This window comes from Debaryomyces fabryi, assembly GCF_001447935.2.
Source record: "Debaryomyces fabryi strain CBS 789 chromosome Unknown contig00009, whole genome shotgun sequence".
NCBI classification, from domain to species: domain Eukaryota; kingdom Fungi; phylum Ascomycota; class Pichiomycetes; order Serinales; family Debaryomycetaceae; genus Debaryomyces; species Debaryomyces fabryi.
This window is the reverse complement of record NW_015385435.1, coordinates 99,469-118,158: the sequence shown is the minus strand read 5'-3', so window position 1 is coordinate 118,158 and position 18,690 is coordinate 99,469. Positions and strand designations below refer to the sequence as shown.

Sequence of the window (18,690 nt, the reverse complement as noted above, 5' to 3'; positions counted from 1 at the left end):
AAAACGTGGAGCATTGAATATTGACTTGTCTATATCCGTCTCGTTATACGTCTCATGTAATGCTTCATGTGAATTATGATTTATGGGATTATTATTTTGGTTTTGTCTGTTTATCGAATCTTCAGAATTAATTATAGTTATAACGACCCTAATGAAACGATACAACTTCTCTATGAAGTACTATTAACTTGGATATGTTCAATAGTTATTAGAGGAGATTTTAAATTAGCGGTTATTCTTATCACTTTCTTTTCGCGCACTTAAGCCTTAATACAATAATAAAATATTAATTTATAGAGAATCAAGGAACATAGATAAAGAGGTAGATATGAAGCAAGCGATATGCTAAATACGTGTTGTAGATCCTGGCTTGTTTAATTACAATGCAATATGATAAAAGTAAGCGAATAGTAACAAAAAAAATAGACACTCTACTCTAAGGCGCATTTAGTTTATCAGTAGATTACTCTTCCAGAAAAGGCGAGGTTTGATTGCCGGCAAATTGGCCCGTTGTACATAGCGAACACTTCATTAGTATTCTCTGGAAGGAAAAGGCTCTCGTTAGCCAAAGTATTCTAGACATCAGCCTCTGTCAAGATAGAGTTCACCGCAGATACGCTCAAAACTCCTACTGATTGGGAATTATTAAATAGGTACTATTCTTTTTAATGTAAGTTTCTAACTACAAGTAAATACAAAATATAAAAATATTTAATTATTTGTTGGAAATAATTAAAAAACCTTCGTGTTGAAGAATTAAAAGTCGTTAATCATTAGAGTTGGATCTAGGTGTTAAAGTTGGATTTAACAATATTAATCATAGCACTTCAATAAGGGCATACGACTAATTATAAGTTTTAAAATAAGCATTTCACCGGGATGGATTATATCAATATGCAATTCAATTCCATGCTTATTTAGTGTATTCGAATGTGGAAAAAGTATCAACTACGGATCTTTTTTTGATATTTTCTAACAAATCGCTATTTTTTTGTTCGTTTTGTTTCACTATCAAGTTCTTTAAGCATTTGTTTTCCATTTCTAAGGTTTTCAATTTCTTTTCTAACCCTATCACTCTGTCTTGTAATTCCTTGGATTTTTGTTGCATTTGCTGTTCCTTCATCTTCTTCTTGATACGAAATCTAGCGCTAGCTGCTGTGTTTCTTTTCCTCTTGTCTTCCATGGATGGATCTGAAGGGGTTTGTTGTTCTATGCTTTGTTCTTGTTCAAATTGCTGGTTCACAGGACTCACTTCTGATTCTTCCAAATTCAATAATAATCCAAAATCTTGGTCTTGTTCCTGTTTTATGGCATATTGTTGTTGCTTCGTTGGCGCCGTAGTATCCTTAGCAAACACATCCAAATCAAAAAATTCAGATTGACTAAACAAATCCAAATCATTGGTAGAGTGCTCTGTGTTTGGAGACACGTTTTCGAAATCTATATTGAGATCGTTCAAATAATCAGTTGCTTGAAAATTCATATTGTATGATATATATCGTGTCTTTCGTAGCTATATGATGAAGTATATCATAAAAAGATTTAGATTGCTACGATATAAGTATAAATATTGATGAAAAAAATCGATTAAGCGCACAAAAAAAATGAAAAAATTTTTATCCGACTTAATTACTAATTCAATTACAAATACAGCGCATGTTTCCTATTATTTTAATCAAGCCTACTATATATAATACATATTTGGTATAGATGAGAACTCCTGGTATGGGGCATTGTCCTACCACGTATATGAGACACGTAGCTACTCTATCTATCGATCTATCTATATTACTAGTAAATCTTCAATGAACTCTTGACTTCGCTCCACGCCGAAACCGGTATGACTCAGACTCGGAAAGTGAGATGAATCATCTGCGACTATAATTCCATGTAGTTAGACTAGACACTAATTAATTAGGCATCACTATTACTACTAAGCGTTTTTTGTATATGAGAGCTGGGTATTTTCCATCACTTTCAGGAGGAATGGTTAAATGGATTAATCTAACTTAAGAGATATTCTATAAATTCAGTAATGATAAAACAAAAATTCAGTAATGATAAAACGATAATTTCGAAAGAGTCAAAAAGATAGTCACCATGAGTACGACTGCAATATTATATATTTACTCCTTTAAATTTCAGCTAGCTAGTCGTTCTGTAAACAAAGTAAAGTAGTTCATATATTAATCTAGCCATTTATATTTCCGCAACCAATTATTTTATCTATATCCTATTTTCCTACCCATATAAATTAATTATCTAGTTTAAGCGTTTTGTTTAATAATTTAATATTGTATCATAGATCTCAGTTCTTTCATAGTCATTGATTTTTGAAGTTCCATTGGTATGGTAATATAAATGACATGCATTTGTCGGTTGCAGTCAAAATCAGCGCTGCTACCGCTTATACGCATACTATCAATGGTCAATAGAATCAACTAATGATTTTAAAACAAATGATTCGTTGTTTGAGTCCTGCTCTTTTTCACTTCCATCTCCCTTTCCATTAAGGAACTTCCGAGGAATTTCTCCTTGCCCTTGCATAGACAATCTTCTATTATAATCACCATAATACCCTTGATATGATAATCTTCCGTCAGAGTAAGGTGGGAAGGGATGCTGCCCCATTGATTGTCTAAACGGATCGTTAATTAATGGCATATGTCCAGATGCTGACATTGGACCGGCACCTTGTCCCCCTGAGGTTGCAGGTGCCGATCTATTATATTGTTCCTGAACCTGGAAATGTCCATTTGGTCCTGGCGCGCTAGGTCCTGCCATAGACATGGGTCCTGACCCTGGCCCGTGTCCTGGCCCTGCCGCAAAATTTTGAAATGGAACATTTGTATGTGGATCGGGTCCCATGTTGAATTGATTGAATGGTTGATTACCCTCTGTTGCTGGTTTATATTGTTCGTTAGAAGTATTAGAGTTATTTAAAATAGGACTGACATAATTTTGCAAACCAGCATTTGGGATATAAGGAATTCCAATAACAGCACACATCCAGATTCTTGTCTTATAAATTCTAAATAATTCTCTTACCAAATCCCTAAAATCGATTCGCTTATGTGTTGAGTAATAGAATATTAATTTTTTCCTATCAAACTGATATTCTGCATCAATCAATTTCATCTGTAACAAATCCATGGAGTTAGTGGAAGTAGGTCCATTAGGAGGAATTAATTCGTTACCATTGCTAGTAGCATTAGTAATATTTGCAATCTTCGCCAAGCAAAGTCTGCAAGCCTTCTCTTCATCCTGCTTTTTGTTTAAAATCTGTAGTATATCATTTGGTTGAGCCAACGAAATTATAGGCTTAGGGTAGTGTAACGTAGGTGGTGATATAGGAGAAGTTTGGAAATTCAAATTTTTAACAGATAAATCCGTAACAACATCATTTTCAGATAATGCGGCCTGTTGCTCTTGAAACTGCAATAATTTCATCAACCTTGCCTCATCAATAGAAATGTTCATCTTGAAGATTTTTCCTAAATCCCTTCCTCTGTCTGCCTCGACGATAACTAAATCCCCAACCTTCAAATTCGCAACTTCATTAGATGCTGGCAAATAAAATACATCGATTCTTCCTGCCTTAAATCCAACAAGAACCAATTGATAATTCCTAAGAGAATTTTCAATAGGGAATTTGGGTAACTGGTAAGATTCTCCTAAGTACTTCTCCTCGTCAAAATATCTTTCGTTCAACAACAGGACCGTCACCTTAACTCTCTCGTGTGGGTCCTTCTCAAAATATTCATTAACCATTTCCAAAGTGCTGTCATCCAGCAAGAAGTTAGGGTTAGGAGGCAATGTTGAAAGCGAAGGTTGTTTACCAACCCCAGCATTTTTATGGTTGTACACATCTCCATACGAGTGTCTCCTCAAATTAATCCCGTATTGCCCCAAATTCTCGTACTCGGATTGCGGAGGTGACTTTGGGCTGAATGAATGTACCTGGCCTGCAAATGAGTTCCTGTTAAACATTTGCGGCATCTGTGATACGAAATCATTCGGTGCTCCAACACTACCACGATTCATGGACCAAATATTAGCATTGGCTCCATTTGGAACTGTGGGTCCACTTGGTACACCCGGCCCATTCGGACTGCCAGCTCCTGGTGGTCCCTGACTATTAGCTCCTCCAGCTCCCGAGCCACTAGACACGCTGTTTCCACCACTGTTTCCACCGCTTCTCGGAACTCCTGTTCCCATACCTGTGTTGTTATTACTGTTGGCCCATATCGAGTCAAACGCAGACGACCTTCTTTGCGAAGGCGATCCTTGACTGTTGGTCAACCATATCTGATCTTCTCCGAATGATGAAGAACGCATTATAACTTTATAACTCTCTTTTGCTAATACTTTATTTTATATCTAATTAGCTTGTAGAAGAATGATCAAAATATAATTTAGGGATACTTATTCTCCTTATCAAGTATATTTAAGAGCAATTACTAGGGTCACCTGATTTCCAGAATCAGGTTTTAGGTCGTCCTACACTTACCTTACTTAAGTGATTCTAGTTACTATTAGCGGTAGCTCATTGGCGGGGATCATAATATATTAAATTAGTTAATCTATTTGTAAGGTCATTCAATTGAAAATCTGTGTATACACATATACGACATCAATACGGGTTAATCGCACTATACTTCCCGTATTGACTTTTATATGTGCAACAATGCGACTCACTAGAAATCAAACTTAGTCATTAATATAGTTACCCCAGTGGCTAGAAGGTTACACATTTCGCCAGATTTTATATTGTGTGGGGCTACATTTCACGAAAGTAATTATAGTCATCTCGAGAAATAGCCTCGCACTTTAATTTAATGGGGGAGTTGCGCTCCTTCCCTGAAAGAGGAACCGTGAGGCTCAACGAGATTATCGATGATTATGACATATAGGCTTAGGAAGGGTAGCTCAGTCTACTTCTGTATGGTTCTAGTTGGATTTGGGCGAGAAGGGCTGGTGCTGATCAGTGCAGCTAGGTTTACTCGTGTTTGTATTGGTTGGTCTGATTTTTGGAGATGATAGAGGAGGTGGTGTGTGTGGCTCATGTGGCTAGTGAGGTTGGTACTACGAAGGGGTTAATGGAGAAAGCGAGTCCCTTCAAAGAGGTTAGCAGAGAGACTTTCTAGGTCGCTGCGACGCAGGGGGTGCGGAAAATGGTTCCATTATATATCGGTATCTTTCAATGCTAGTATACATTCAATTTATTTACAATCCTCATAGCGTAAGCGCACCATTCTGGCTATCAATTGATGGCTGTGGACTACAACGCAATCTTAATGTACACTAAACTTGGATTCTTAGAAAAAGTATTAAATCTAACAGAAACCATAAACGTTGCTAACATATATTACACACAGAAATGAACTAACCAATTTATTGGTATTGTTGTTGGTTTGGCATATTACTATTTTGCATGTTAGCAAAATATTGCTGGTATACATTTGGGTCGTTGTAACCCTGAGGAGGCATGGGCATACCAGCCTGAGGATGACCAGCTCCCGGATAAGGCATGCCATGAGGTATGTGGGCACCTGGAGGCATTTGCTGAGCGGTGGCTGCCTGGACTTGTTGTGCATGGTGCACCTGAGCCGCCTGTTGTTGTGCCTGTTGTTGACCTTGTTGGGGTACAGGGCTTTGGTCTGGCAGTTCTTGCGAGTTACCGTCGGATTGTTCTCCTTGGTCATCGCCCAATCCTTCTTCTGGTGCATTCAAGCACGCTTGGATCAAATTCTTACCTTCAGACTTGGTGACTAAAGGCTGTAATTTAGGAGTGGTGAAGGTGTACACCAAACCGGTCTCACTAACAACCAACAACAAAACTTGTGTTCCGGTCAATACCGACAATTCATACGCCTTCTTCATAATACCAGCCTTTCTCTTGGAGAATGTAATGTGACGTCTGGACTTGTCTTGAATAAATTTGATTTCAATCTTTCTTCTTTCTTTTTGTTGTTTTCCTCCGCTTGTTGGTTCGTCGTCGTCATCATCGTCACCTCCGGTAGGTGCGGTTGACGAATTGGAAGCAAACTGGGTGTTTCCAGACCCACTAGATCCTAGCTGTTCGTCGTTATCCAATTTCTTAATGGTAGCTTCAGACATCTGCTAATATTTGTTAGTATTTATATCCGCGTCATTACTCTAAACTCAAAACAACTTGCCGTCATCGCCCATTCTCAAATAGCTTCCACTTCCTATCGATATATCTTCCCTAACCCAAACGTATTAATGTCCAAATCAATCACTTCAAGGTATGTGCAACCCTAGCCATAATAGGAAATTGACTTGTACCCAATTAGGTAACCAGCCTCAACTTAAATTCTTGTAATTAATTACGTCTTTCCATAAAATTTGAAAGCTAAAAGCGACTATATCCGCTCGAGGTGATCCTAAGTTGTTGAGTATAATCTGTTTGTATACATACTTCAAAATATTCCTAATGAGTATTTGCTAATACTAAGCAGCTATTTTTTGACTAAAAGAGCAATCAAAACAAAAGGGGATGAACCAATTTGGTGTTTCTAAAATGAGAAATTTGGTGGTTTTTGGTTTTCGTACTAAATTAATAATGTGCTCATTTTTACTACCAGTGGTACTGTTACTACGCAGATAAAATACCAATGCAGCATAGAAACTAGAGGTAAATGGATCAAAATAGAGCCATTGGGTCTGTATAAGTAGCATAATATATTGAATAGTGTGTAGGGTGCTTAGTAAGACTTTTCTACAATGCATTTAATTTATAGTACATCTATTTTACAGAAATATGGGAAGCACAGAGATGAGTAGATAAATTAGGCCGTAACAAAGCTGTCTGTGTTGAAAGAATCAGACTTGACCCCGTTAGGTTCACTCGAAGCACCCTGCGTATTTTCTGGAGTTTCTTGGGTGGCCGTGGCCAATTCAGGCTGTTCTGTTGCAGAGGCTCCCGACGTTTGATGCTCTCCTTGTAACGCATCGGGGGCTGTCTGAGCATTCGGTTGTTCTGGTTCCTGTTTTGACTCCTCGTCAGGCAACTGTTCTGGTTCCTGAGTGGTTTCGCCGTTTTCTTCGATCATCTCCAAGTCCTCGATCGTATTTTCTTCGATATCCAAATCAACCCATTTCCGCACAAGCTTCTTAACTTCCTTCTTGATTTTCGGGTAGGGAAATCTCTCGCTGGGTCTTCTCAATGTAAGAATCAACGCCTTTAAGACTTTGCTTTTCGTGTACACTGATTTGGGTATAGTTAACCCGTCTAGTTTTTTAAGGTTTTGCAATATTTCTGTCTCATTTATTGGATCAGAGAGTAACTGGTCGGTCAACAGTATGTCTAACTTGTCAAACTGGTTGTGGTACTTTGCTAAAGAGTTGCTTAAGGATGCCGCCGACGGAAATTCTGTTTCAAATTTGATCTGATCCTTTTCTTTATCAAAAATATAATTTCCTTCATCATAATTATAGTGCTTCACTTCATCTAAGCCCCAGTCACTATCGTACCCTTGTTCTCTTGGATCGACCTGTTTTGCCTTTGGAATTGCGGTAGGTTTGGTTTCCTTTTTAGCTGGTTGCTTCTTAGTTGTTTTCTTTTTGCTTTTCAGTTGTTTGGTATTTTTCTTTTGTTTCTTACGAGAAGGCTCCTCGTAATCTTCTTCTTCTTCTTCTTCTTCTTCGACATCCTCTTCTTCTATATCATCGACGTCTTCTTCCTCTTCTTCGACGACTTCTTCTTCAGGGACATACGGAACTTCGACCGGTTCGCCCTTTGATCCCCATTTTATGAATAATTCCATGTCTGGTGGATCATTGGCCAATTCGTATGCCGTCTGTAATAAGTTATCCTTACGTTTCTTGTCATTTTGCAAAAACAGATTTATCATCTCGTGATTTAGTGTTTTCAATTCATTGCTTTTAATCCAGATGTATGTATCGTCGCTAAAGAATCGAACCGGTAATATTGTTATCGGCTTAGACAGTTTTCTTTTAGGAGGTTGTTTGACACTTTTAGGCTTCTTACTACGAATATTTTCAGGTAACAATGCCTCGTCGAGAATCATGGCAGGCCACGGCGGATACCCTTTAACCTTTGCTAGGACTATTGATTTTGGTGGATATGGGTTATCATTCTCTGGCTCCTTCTGGTGAGCCTCTTTTTCATGAGGAGACGTCACTTCTGGTGTTTCTATATTTTTCAGTAATTCACTAGGTGTAGGTGTATCTGAAGACATTGAAATTGATAATTGATTGCAAGAGAAATTGATTTATCTAGGGTAAATCTATATGAATAGTATTTTGGTTGCGTAAGTGAAAAATTCCTATACACCAATTCGATCACACACGACTCGTACTAAATAGATGGTAATCCTTATTATGGGTATATCTATATATTAGGTTTAAAAGAAACTATGCTGGTACTTGATAAACTATTTTCTAAGCAATGCTAACAGGTGTTATTTAAGTTAGTGAAATTTAAGGCTTGAGTTTAATAAATTGAGTATTTTCTTAATATTCTCATTGATTTACTTATTTCGCAGCATTTTATAAAATTAGATGTAAAGAACATCATGAAATTAATCTTTGATTTGGATATCTAAAGCATAATTGCCTTTGAAATAGGCTATAAATGAAAAAGTAGTATTATTCGTAACTTTAAGATTACAATACGCGATGAGGGTATAATTATTTAAGGTGTGAAGAGGTATAGATCTCATTAATACAATTTTATATTCAAGATAATACAGACAGTATAATTGGGAGATTAAGTGAATATTTTGTTTCACCGTTGTGCAAGACTGATACCATAAGGAATAGAGTCTGCTTAATATCTATATGTCTATAATAAATGCTATTTCTTTTCAACTTATAACACATTTTCCCAGATATGCAAAAGCCCATTTTCGCTGGAACAAATAAGCCTATTTGAAGACGCAATAAATTTAACCACACTCAAAATACGAGACTTATCTGTATATTGCAGCAGAGGTGGCTCCAAGATCTTGAATTCTGAGACCGTCTGGTCTGTTGGGTTATGCTTCCATAAGTAGACTATGCCGGTTTCTGACCCACTCATAATATATTCAGTATCCGAATAATAATCTTTAATTACGTCGGACGCTATTCTGTAAGTTAATTTGTCGTTGGATAATGTAACCTCTGAGTTTATCAGCAAATCATTGGAATCGCATAGTTTCAATTTGCCATTTTCAAAAGTTATTAATGTCATATCTCTCGGGCACAATCTCACATTCAACAAACCACCACACTCAAATGTATCTCGAATAACCTCCTGGTTTCTTAAGTCAATTCTAGTCAACCTGCCGTCAAGGCTCCCTACTGAGAGAACTTTTGATATTGGGTTGTAATCTAGCGAATTCAAATTATCATTTCCAGCCTTGACACTGTAAATAGGTTTAGTCCTTTTGGGTTGTCTCAAGTCATGAAAGTTAACAAAGCAATTAGTTCCACATGACACAACCAAACTATCGTTCAATATTTTGCAATCGTAGACCTCATCTCTTATTTGATCGTTTATTGATTGATATCTCATCAACTTACATTGCTTGACCAGGTCCCATACGTTGATTGTGTCTCCTCCACCAGAAACAAATGTTTCTCCCGAACTACTTACGTCAATGCTATTTACTGCAGTTATATGCTCTTTCGGAAATGTGGTGGACTGGACACTATCATTATTAAGATTATGTAATCGTATTAAGCAATCGTTTCCACCACCAGACAATACAAAATTTGTCGACTTAATAAGACATAGGGAATTTATGGATGAGTTATTATGTGCTTGAAATGATCTGTAGTACATAAAATTATTGTAGCATCAATGAATGATTAATTTTTTAGGAAAACTTCTAAATAAATAAACATCTTTATGGCTGAGCGAGTCTATGAAGGATTTCGCGACAATGAATGTGAGCCCATTCTGTCATAATACTGTCTCTACCTCTTGCTATTAATGACTCCGGACTGTTCTGAAGCAAATAGGGTATACGCATGCTACACACAAGTATAAGGAAGGTAATGGTAAGTCATATCCTTATATAGGACTGTTTTAATTGTTAGAATTAGTTCTGTAGTTGGTATTAAGGTACCAGAAGTATTACCGACGTTCGTCTATGCCGTACATGATGTTTCTATTAAAAATAGAATTGGCACATACAAAAGCGTATGATACCCCTTAATTTGTATAACAACCTCGCATTGTATGTATGTTGAGAACAATGCAAGAATAGTTCTGATTATTTAATATTGCGTTAGTACATATACAACATACCAACGAATGTGCTTCTTATTGGGTCGAGCAACTTCAGACGCTCATACTATGTTTTGCATTCCATAGATGAAAAGGTATATAAAGAACCCATGTATTCCGTGGGTGGTAGCTAATATTTTCTCATTAATCTTAAATAAAATCTAATCATGTTAAGTTCCGCTTTATATCCAGTTTTACTCTTGATTGCAGCTTCAAATGCATTCATTTCAAACATTCCTGAAATTAACAAGTTAAGCACCTCAGGCAACGCTAAGATTGTTGGTGCTGGTATCAAGACACCACAAGACTTGTTGTATTCCGGTGATTATGTTTGTGATAAGTTTTCATCAACTATTCAAGGTTCTAACGACACTACTGAATTCCCAATTGACTTCAATTTATATGTTGCTAACAACGCCAAGGCACCGGAAGAAAACTACACTGTTGATTTGTATTTCAAAAACCCAAATCATCAATCTTTAAATGACTTTGCTATTTTAAATGCTTCTGACTCAGAAACAGTCTTAGAACGTTACAACCCGCAATTGATTTCGAAACAACCAGGTTTCGGCGTTGAATTCAAATTCAACTTTGCTAAGGGTTTATTATGCCAGTTCTTATATCAATTTACCGTCATGTACCAATTAGAAAGACAACAAGATCACTCAAAGACTTCAGACAAGATCTTCCTTGTCGGCTCATGTCAAGAAAATAAGCTTTACCACCCAGATGCTTACAACGATTTAGTTTCTCAAGGATTTAGATGCGTTGAATACAACTCTGGATTCAAGTATGACGGAGGTAAGGACTGGTGTACCGAATTTTACCCATCCGACCAATGCTGCAAATCATACCAGAATGATGAATTAACAGATAGAGATACATGTCCTACTAATGGCTCATCATCTTCTGTTGGCTCTGCTTCAAGCACAGGATTTGCTCCAACCACCTTCAGCACCATAAGCACCCAATCATCTGGCCAAGCTTCATCGGAATCCTCTGTTGTTGGGGGTTCTCCAGGCCAAGCTGCCCCAGGCCAAGCGGGTCCAGGTCAAAACGGTCCAGGTCAATCAGGACAGTTTCAATCATGAATATTCAATTTTTCGCATTTAGCAACGTATAGTTCATTTTCTCGTACCATTTTACATTTTTCTGTTTATACCTTAAATAAAACTTAATGAAAACTTTCATAGTCTTAATTCCTTATCTACTTTGCTCTGTTTAGGTTTACTAGGTATTGAACCAATATTTAATCAAGAATAGTCAAGGAGGATTAGCAAATGGTTGATTTACAAATATTATCACCAAAATCGTAAATTTCTGCAAAAATGAACATGAATATCAACTTACAATATCGTTGAAGACATCCATACAAATTATTACGAAGTCAATTTCACAAGGTCTACGATTTTAAATAGGAGCTTAGAATCAAATCTTTTTAAACACAGTTCTTTTCATCAATTGAAGTGAACTAAATACAAGCAAGTAAATGCTCACATGCGGAAATATGCGAACGACGTCAATCTCAAAAAATTTTTTTTGACACTATCGAAGCTATTACTCCAGATGAATAGAGTAATTTTATTGAGTTGATACTGTATTGAACCTGTCATCAAATTATAAATCTCACATATTATCCTTATGCCGATTTAATGACACGCAATAGTTTGTTTCACTCAAATTCCTTGCATATGTCAAATATTTACAGGTGAGTTATACTTGAAAATCAGCTGTAGAATAATAAGCATTTGAAGACTAAAAGCAAGCTACTATCATTACTATGCTTATGCTATTATAAATTCTAGGTCTGAGCTTCTGACTGTACACGATTGGCAATTTTATTATAGAACTTAATCCAGGTATATTCATTCTCTTGTGAGAAGTTGTCTCGGCCAAGCATTTCCAAGATAGTAGCTACTATGCCTTCACCAATCAAGTTATAATGCCACGATTCGAACCTCCATATATACGTGCTTTCATTCCTTGCCTCTCGCATAGTGGTCTCGCCATCTTCCATTTGCCAAATAAGTATGGTCAACATCTTTAGAACTGCTGGCAAATGCAAATCAAACAGAAAGTCTTCAGGGTTCCCATAGTGCGTCAACGTCGAATATGGCGAACCCTTTGACCGGTAATGCGATTTAAAGTAAAGATATATATTTTTCTGTAATCTGACTTCGAATTCTCGATGCGCTGTTGATTTGAGGTTTTTTGACTTCTTCCCTACTTGAACCTCCAGCACCGTCAACTTTGGCACCACTTGGTGGATAATACAGTCGCTTTCAGCCTGTTTGTCAGCATCTTCCTCCAAGTACATATCCAACGACCCCCATATACGCTGGACAACTTCTATCTCTTTATCCGATAAATGGGAATTGCTACGGCGAACTGATTGAGTACGGCTCGGTTTCTTGGACACAGTTTGCGACTGTTGTCTGGCCGGAGGTCTTATCGGCAGAAGCAACATCATAGGCATAGCCATATTAGGAAGCATTTTTCTTCAAAATATCTGAAAAAATGTTTGTTTTAAAAGCGTTCTGTGCTTAATTATATCAAATCAAATTTCAATTAATCGAATTTTATTTTACGGCTCATCATCTTCGTCAACAATGAGTTGCAAAATAAAAATTCTCAATCCTGCACCTTTTTTCATTACCTTTATCACCATCAAGGTGCGCATGTAGTATGTATTCGGCCATTTGAAAAGTGAAGAACTTCCAAAAACTCTCAGGCTACAAATAATAGAGTGATGTCTAAGTATATAGAATGCCACCAGCGTATTATCCAAATTGTTACGGAATTATCCAAATGTGGCTCAATTTGGGTTTTGAATTTGTTCGCAAGTCGCTCTAAATATTTTTTTTTTCAATACAGAAATACGGGCATAATGCTAGATAAGGCATGTGACTGAAGGAATGAAATTCCGATACTTATTCATATCAGAGAGTGATATAGGAATTCTGTATCGTCATATCTATATGAAGACCAATTTCAAACTTGCGTTTGATAGAGTGCATACTTTCGTAAAAGGGTACAAAAAAGTTAAAGGGTGCAGGATACTTCGGGGGGATTATTATAGGGACTTTTGCACCACGGTGGATAATTCACCAAATGGGCATGAATTACCCGAAAGGTGGTTCCACATTTGGATCGCACCCGATTGAGCCATATTTCCCTGAATAGAGCAAGCCTTCCAAATATATATATATATGTTCACTACTTCAAGGTGGATTTACTTTACTTGAAGAATACAATAAGAACAACTACAGAATGAGTGACTACTTGACTCCTTCTGATCTACCACAGCCAAAATTAAGCAGAACAAATACCGGGTTCACTCCCAATCAGATTATCGCTCTTGATACATCGATCCCTGAGTCTTCGAAGCAGATTTGGAAAAAGCACACCCACTTAAAGCCATTTGACTTCAAGGAGAAGAGGATTAAGGATGAGGACTCGAAGAAGAGTACACCATTGAATGATAAGGAAAAGTTTGAGCTGGAATTTATTAGACATGTTGAAATCACGTTAGCCAGAAATATGTACAACTGTGATAATTTAGGTGCGTACCAGGCAGCTTCAAACACAATCAGGGATGCGTTGCTTATTGATTGGGCTAACACACAACAAAAGCAAACTATTCACGATGATAAGAGGGTATATTACTTATCGTTAGAGTTTTTAATGGGTAGGGCCATGGACAATGCTTTGATCAACTTGAAAAGTAGAGAACACACGAAGGGTGCATTGCACGAATTAGGATTCAATTTGGAAGATGTATTGGACCAAGAACCTGATGCTGCATTGGGTAATGGTGGTTTAGGTAGATTAGCTGCATGCTTTGTTGATTCCTTGTCGTCCAAAAATTACTCTGGATGGGGTTACGGGTTGAATTACCAGTACGGTATATTTCAACAAAAAATCATTGATGGCTATCAAGTTGAACAACCAGACTATTGGTTAGAATATACAAATCCTTGGGAAATCAACAGAAGCGAAATTCAGATCCCTGTTGATTTCTTTGGTTATGTATACGAATCTTACGATACCAATACGGGGAAGCCAAAGAAAATTTGGACTGGTGGAGAACGTGTGTTAGCTGTCCCTGCTGATTATCCAATCCCTGGTTTCAATACTGAAAACACAAATAATTTGAGATTATGGAATGCAAAGCCTACCAACGAATTTGATTTCAACAAGTTCAATTCCGGTGATTATCAACAGTCTGTAGCTGCTCAACAAAAGGCCGAATCAATTACTTCCGTATTATATCCAAATGATAATTTCATGCATGGTAAAGAGTTAAGATTGAAACAACAATATTTTTGGGTGGCAGCTTCATTACATGACATAGTCCGTCGTTTCAAGAAGAATCACAAGGACAACTGGAAGAAGTTCCCTAATCAGGTTGCAATTCAATTGAACGACACGCATCCAACGTTAGCTATAGTTGAATTACAAAGAATATTGGTTGATTTAGAAGAATTACCATGGGATGACGCTTGGTCGATTGTGACAAAGGTCTTTGCTTACACGAATCACACTGTTATGACTGAAGCGTTAGAGAAATGGCCGGTAGAATTGGTAAGCAGATTATTACCACGTCATTTAGAGATCATTTACGATATCAATTTCTTTTTCTTAAAAGCTGTCGAAAGTAAATTCCCAAGTGATCGTGATTTACTTAGAAGAGTATCAATTATTGAAGAAGATAACGGTAAGGCTATTAGAATGGCATACTTAGCTATAATTGGTTCACATAAAGTGAACGGTGTTGCAGAATTGCATTCAGAATTAATCAAAACCACCATTTTTAAAGACTTTGTAAAAATATTTGGTGAAGATAAGTTTACCAATGTTACAAATGGTATCACACCAAGAAGATGGTTAAAGCAGGCTAATCCAAAATTAGCAGAGTTAATTAGTGAAACGTTGAATGATCCAACCTATAGCTATTTAACTAATTTAGGCAAATTAAAAGAATTGGAGCAATTTGTCGATGATGACAAATTTTTGACCAAATGGGATAACATTAAGTTAAGCAATAAGGTTAAATTAGCGGATTTGGTCAAAGACTTGACAGGAATAACCATAGATCCAACCGTTTTGTTTGATATTCAAGTTAAGAGAATCCATGAATACAAAAGACAACAGTTAAACATATTTGCAGTGATTCACAGATATTTGCATATCAAAGAACTTCTTGCAAATGGTGTCAGTGTTGAGGAAATCAAGTTGAAATACTATATTTCTAAGTGCTCAATTTTTGGCGGCAAAGCTGCACCAGGATATTATATGGCCAAAACGATTATTCATTTAATTAACCAGGTCGCTGATGTTGTGAATAACGATGAAGAGATCGGTAATTTATTGAAAGTCGTTTTTATTCCTGACTATAATGTTTCGAAAGCAGAAATCATTATTCCCGCATCAGATTTATCAAATCATATTTCCACCGCAGGTACCGAGGCTTCAGGTACCTCCAATATGAAATTCGCTTTGAATGGAGGTTTGATCATTGGTACCGTTGACGGGGCTAATGTTGAAATCACCAGAGAAATTGGCCAAGAGAATATCTTTTTATTCGGAAATTTGGCCGAATCAGTTGACGAATTAAGACATAAGAATGTCTACAATGGGGTCAATATCTCTAAATCTTTAAAGAAAGTATTTGATGCCATTTTGTCGGGTAAATTTGGTAACCCTGATGAATTTCATACATTGATAGAAAGTATTAGAGATCACGGTGACTACTATCTCGTTTCCGACGATTTTGATCTTTTCTTAGATACTCACATTAAATTAGAAAAGGTTTACGGCCACCATGGTGGTGACGCTAAAGACATCGATCATTTACACGGATGGGTAAAGAAATCTGTCTTAAGTGTAGCAAACATGGGTTTCTTCAGTTCTGATAGATGTATCGATGAATATGCTGAAAACATTTGGGAAGTAGAACCATTAAATTCTTAGACTTTTCATGCGAAACAGAGATAGACCACATGTCGCCTTTTATTTCTTCCTTATTACTTGTTTGTTACCTGTTTTTTAGATATATAGTTCATATATGTTTTATTCTTGTTATCGGAACCTGGAATTCACGTGTAAAATTGTGCAGGAATTTATTTCTCTTGGAGGAGCTACATACCACTGGCAATATTTATATAGATGGATAAGCCTGTTTTGGAAGATAAACTGGTTGACCACTTTGAGAGGTATTAGAAAGCGTACCTTGGATATATAATAGTTGGCTTGGTCTGCTGTCTGATAGAATAAGTGGTTTAGGTTGTTCTGTAACATGGTAATCAAATATTTATTGTTGATTCTTATCCAAAGTTTGGTGACATTTGCACTTCCGTTCACATCTAGGAATGATCCTAAGGCGGAATACTTGGTAACCTACTTGCCGGGATTGTACCTGAATGTTCGTAAGGAACAGAGGCCTTTGATGTTTTCGGGTCAACTTGAGTTGTATCCCGAGAATAAAACACATTACTTTTTTTGGAAGTATCAGGATACAAAAAAAATACCTGAAGCGGAAAAGAGGACTATATTCTGGCTTAATGGGGGACCAGGGTGCTCTTCTATGGATGGAGCTTTAATGGAAGCGGGTCCGTTTAGAATCAATAAAGAAAAGGAGGTTATATACAACGAAGGTTCGTGGCACAAATCTGGAGATATAGTGTTTGTCGATCAACCTGCTGGAACCGGGTTCAGTTATTCAGACGAATACGATCATGATTTAGACCAGATAACTGTAGAGTTTTTGAAGTTTATGGAAAAGTATTATGAATTATTCCCAGAAGATGCATCGAATGAAATTTATTTTGCAGGTGAGAGTTATGCTGGTCAATACATCCCATATATCGCCGATGGAATATTGCGTCGTAATAAGAATTTACCCGAAGGTCAAAAACCATATAATCTCAAGGGATTATTGATCGGGAATGGATGGATTGCGCCAAATGAGCAGAGTTTGTCTTATTTACCTTACTCAGTTCAGGCTGGTATTATTAAAACAGACAATGCAAGATGGAGCCTGATTTTGAGTCAGCATCAGAAATGTCAAGAAATAGTCAGTAATAGTGACGGCCCTGATGGCTCAAACGAGTCAGAAGTTGTTTCTAATACTTGTGAAAGGGTGTTGAACTTAATTTTGGACGCTACAAGAGATCGACTGGCCGCATATGACCAACAGTGCATCAACATGTATGATTATACCTTAAAGGATTCCTATCCTTCTTGTGGTATGAACTGGCCCCCTGATTTAGCAAACATTACACCATTTTTACGCGAACAGAGCGTTATGAATGATTTGAATTTGATTAATCATAAAGAATGGAGCGAATGCTCAGGTAAGGTTGGCCGAAATTTCAAAGCAAAAAATTCAAAGCCTTCTATCCATTTATTTCCTTCGATTTTAGAAGAAATACCAGTTGTGTTGTTCAACGGAAACAGAGATATAATTTGTAATTATATTGGTACGGAAGGGTTTATTAAAAAGTTAACGTGGAATGGTCAAACTGGATTTTCGGAAGACCTTGATGCAATGGACTGGATTTATGACGAGAAGAAAGCTGGCTATATTAAAACCGAAAGAAATTTAACATTTGTTAATATATTCGATGCGTCACACATGGTGCCATTTGACAAGCCAGAAATTTCACGGAGTTTGATCGATTTGATTACTGGCAATTTTGATGAAAAAGAAGTCGACAACAAGAGTGATAAGCAGAAGAAGTCAATAGTTACATATCCATTAGGTGTCCGTATGGCTAATCAGAAAGAGGATTCCAAACCAAAGACAACTCTGACTTCCTCTAAACAAACAAAAACATCTAGTACATTAGCAGTATCTGGAAAATTTACCGCCACAAGTACCACTTCAGCGACCAGTACCACTCCAGATCAACACTCGGCATCACCCAGCGCTGAAGCAGAAGTAGCAGACACTCAAAAAACATCCAGTCGCATTACTCGAATTATCCAGCTTTTAGTTATAGTTGTTCTTATCTGGGGTGTTTATATACTTTATTCATCTTATAGATCGCGCCCTTCGTCGATAATTAAGACAGGTCCGTCGGGTAAAAAGAAGAACGTCCAATGGGCCGATCAGTTAAGGCAATTCGAAGAAGAGGAAATTGAACAGAATGAGCGAGGAATTTTATCTCGAGCTTTTAATAAGTTGAAAGGTGGTGATAACCGTGGTGCATATGCTCCAACATCCGGCAAAGTTTATGAAGATATTGAGATGAGTGGAGGAGTTAATGAGCATACGGATAACGGAGTTGAAAATTTTATAATTGAAAGCGACGAAGAAGAAACAAATGAAGAGAATCAGAACAGTAAGCAACTGGCTTCTACATAGACACATATTTAAATAGTTATTTTACACAATATTTTGTATTATACGAGGTGTTTTGCACCCA

At 37.0% G+C, this 18,690-nt stretch overlaps 9 protein-coding genes across 9 annotated transcripts; 3 read left to right on the top strand and 6 right to left on the bottom strand.

Moving 5' to 3' along the window:
- Positions 1-913: 913 nt before the first annotated feature.
- On the bottom strand, positions 914-1,483 carry MET28 (Met28p; the record flags this gene model as incomplete). The annotated part of the gene is made up of 1 exon (XM_015609632.1): positions 914-1,483. One exon carries the CDS (start codon positions 1,481-1,483, stop codon positions 914-916), a length of 570 nt encoding a protein of 189 aa, XP_015469588.1.
- Positions 1,484-2,421: 938 nt separating this feature from the next.
- Positions 2,422-4,338, bottom strand: AC631_00801 (uncharacterized protein; the record flags this gene model as incomplete). The annotated part of the gene is made up of 1 exon (XM_015609631.1): positions 2,422-4,338. One exon carries the CDS (start codon positions 4,336-4,338, stop codon positions 2,422-2,424), a length of 1,917 nt encoding a protein of 638 aa, XP_015469587.1.
- A 1,056-nt stretch (positions 4,339-5,394) lies between these two features.
- MCM1 (transcription factor) lies at positions 5,395-6,120 on the bottom strand (the record flags this gene model as incomplete). Its single annotated transcript, XM_015609630.1, has 1 exon — positions 5,395-6,120. One exon carries the CDS (start codon positions 6,118-6,120, stop codon positions 5,395-5,397), a length of 726 nt encoding a protein of 241 aa, XP_015469586.1.
- Positions 6,121-6,812: 692 nt separating this feature from the next.
- On the bottom strand, positions 6,813-8,225 carry AC631_00799 (uncharacterized protein; the record flags this gene model as incomplete). The annotated part of the gene is made up of 1 exon (XM_015609629.1): positions 6,813-8,225. One exon carries the CDS (start codon positions 8,223-8,225, stop codon positions 6,813-6,815), a length of 1,413 nt encoding a protein of 470 aa, XP_015469585.1.
- Positions 8,226-8,857: 632 nt separating this feature from the next.
- On the bottom strand, positions 8,858-9,814 carry AC631_00798 (uncharacterized protein; the record flags this gene model as incomplete). Its single annotated transcript, XM_015609628.1, has 1 exon — positions 8,858-9,814. The coding sequence occupies one exon, from the start codon at positions 9,812-9,814 to the stop codon at positions 8,858-8,860; it is 957 nt and encodes a 318-aa protein (XP_015469584.1).
- Positions 9,815-10,428: 614 nt separating this feature from the next.
- AC631_00797 (uncharacterized protein) lies at positions 10,429-11,352 on the top strand (the record flags this gene model as incomplete). The annotated part of the gene is made up of 1 exon (XM_015609627.1): positions 10,429-11,352. The coding sequence occupies one exon, from the start codon at positions 10,429-10,431 to the stop codon at positions 11,350-11,352; it is 924 nt and encodes a 307-aa protein (XP_015469583.1).
- Positions 11,353-12,062: 710 nt separating this feature from the next.
- AC631_00796 (uncharacterized protein) lies at positions 12,063-12,743 on the bottom strand (the record flags this gene model as incomplete). Its single annotated transcript, XM_015609626.1, has 1 exon — positions 12,063-12,743. The coding sequence occupies one exon, from the start codon at positions 12,741-12,743 to the stop codon at positions 12,063-12,065; it is 681 nt and encodes a 226-aa protein (XP_015469582.1).
- A 788-nt stretch (positions 12,744-13,531) lies between these two features.
- On the top strand, positions 13,532-16,234 carry GPH1 (glycogen phosphorylase; the record flags this gene model as incomplete). The annotated part of the gene is made up of 1 exon (XM_015609625.1): positions 13,532-16,234. The coding sequence occupies one exon, from the start codon at positions 13,532-13,534 to the stop codon at positions 16,232-16,234; it is 2,703 nt and encodes a 900-aa protein (XP_015469581.1).
- Positions 16,235-16,559: 325 nt separating this feature from the next.
- On the top strand, positions 16,560-18,629 carry AC631_00794 (serine-type carboxypeptidase; the record flags this gene model as incomplete). The annotated part of the gene is made up of 1 exon (XM_015609624.1): positions 16,560-18,629. The coding sequence occupies one exon, from the start codon at positions 16,560-16,562 to the stop codon at positions 18,627-18,629; it is 2,070 nt and encodes a 689-aa protein (XP_015469580.1).
- Between the last annotated feature and the right edge of the window lie 61 nt (positions 18,630-18,690).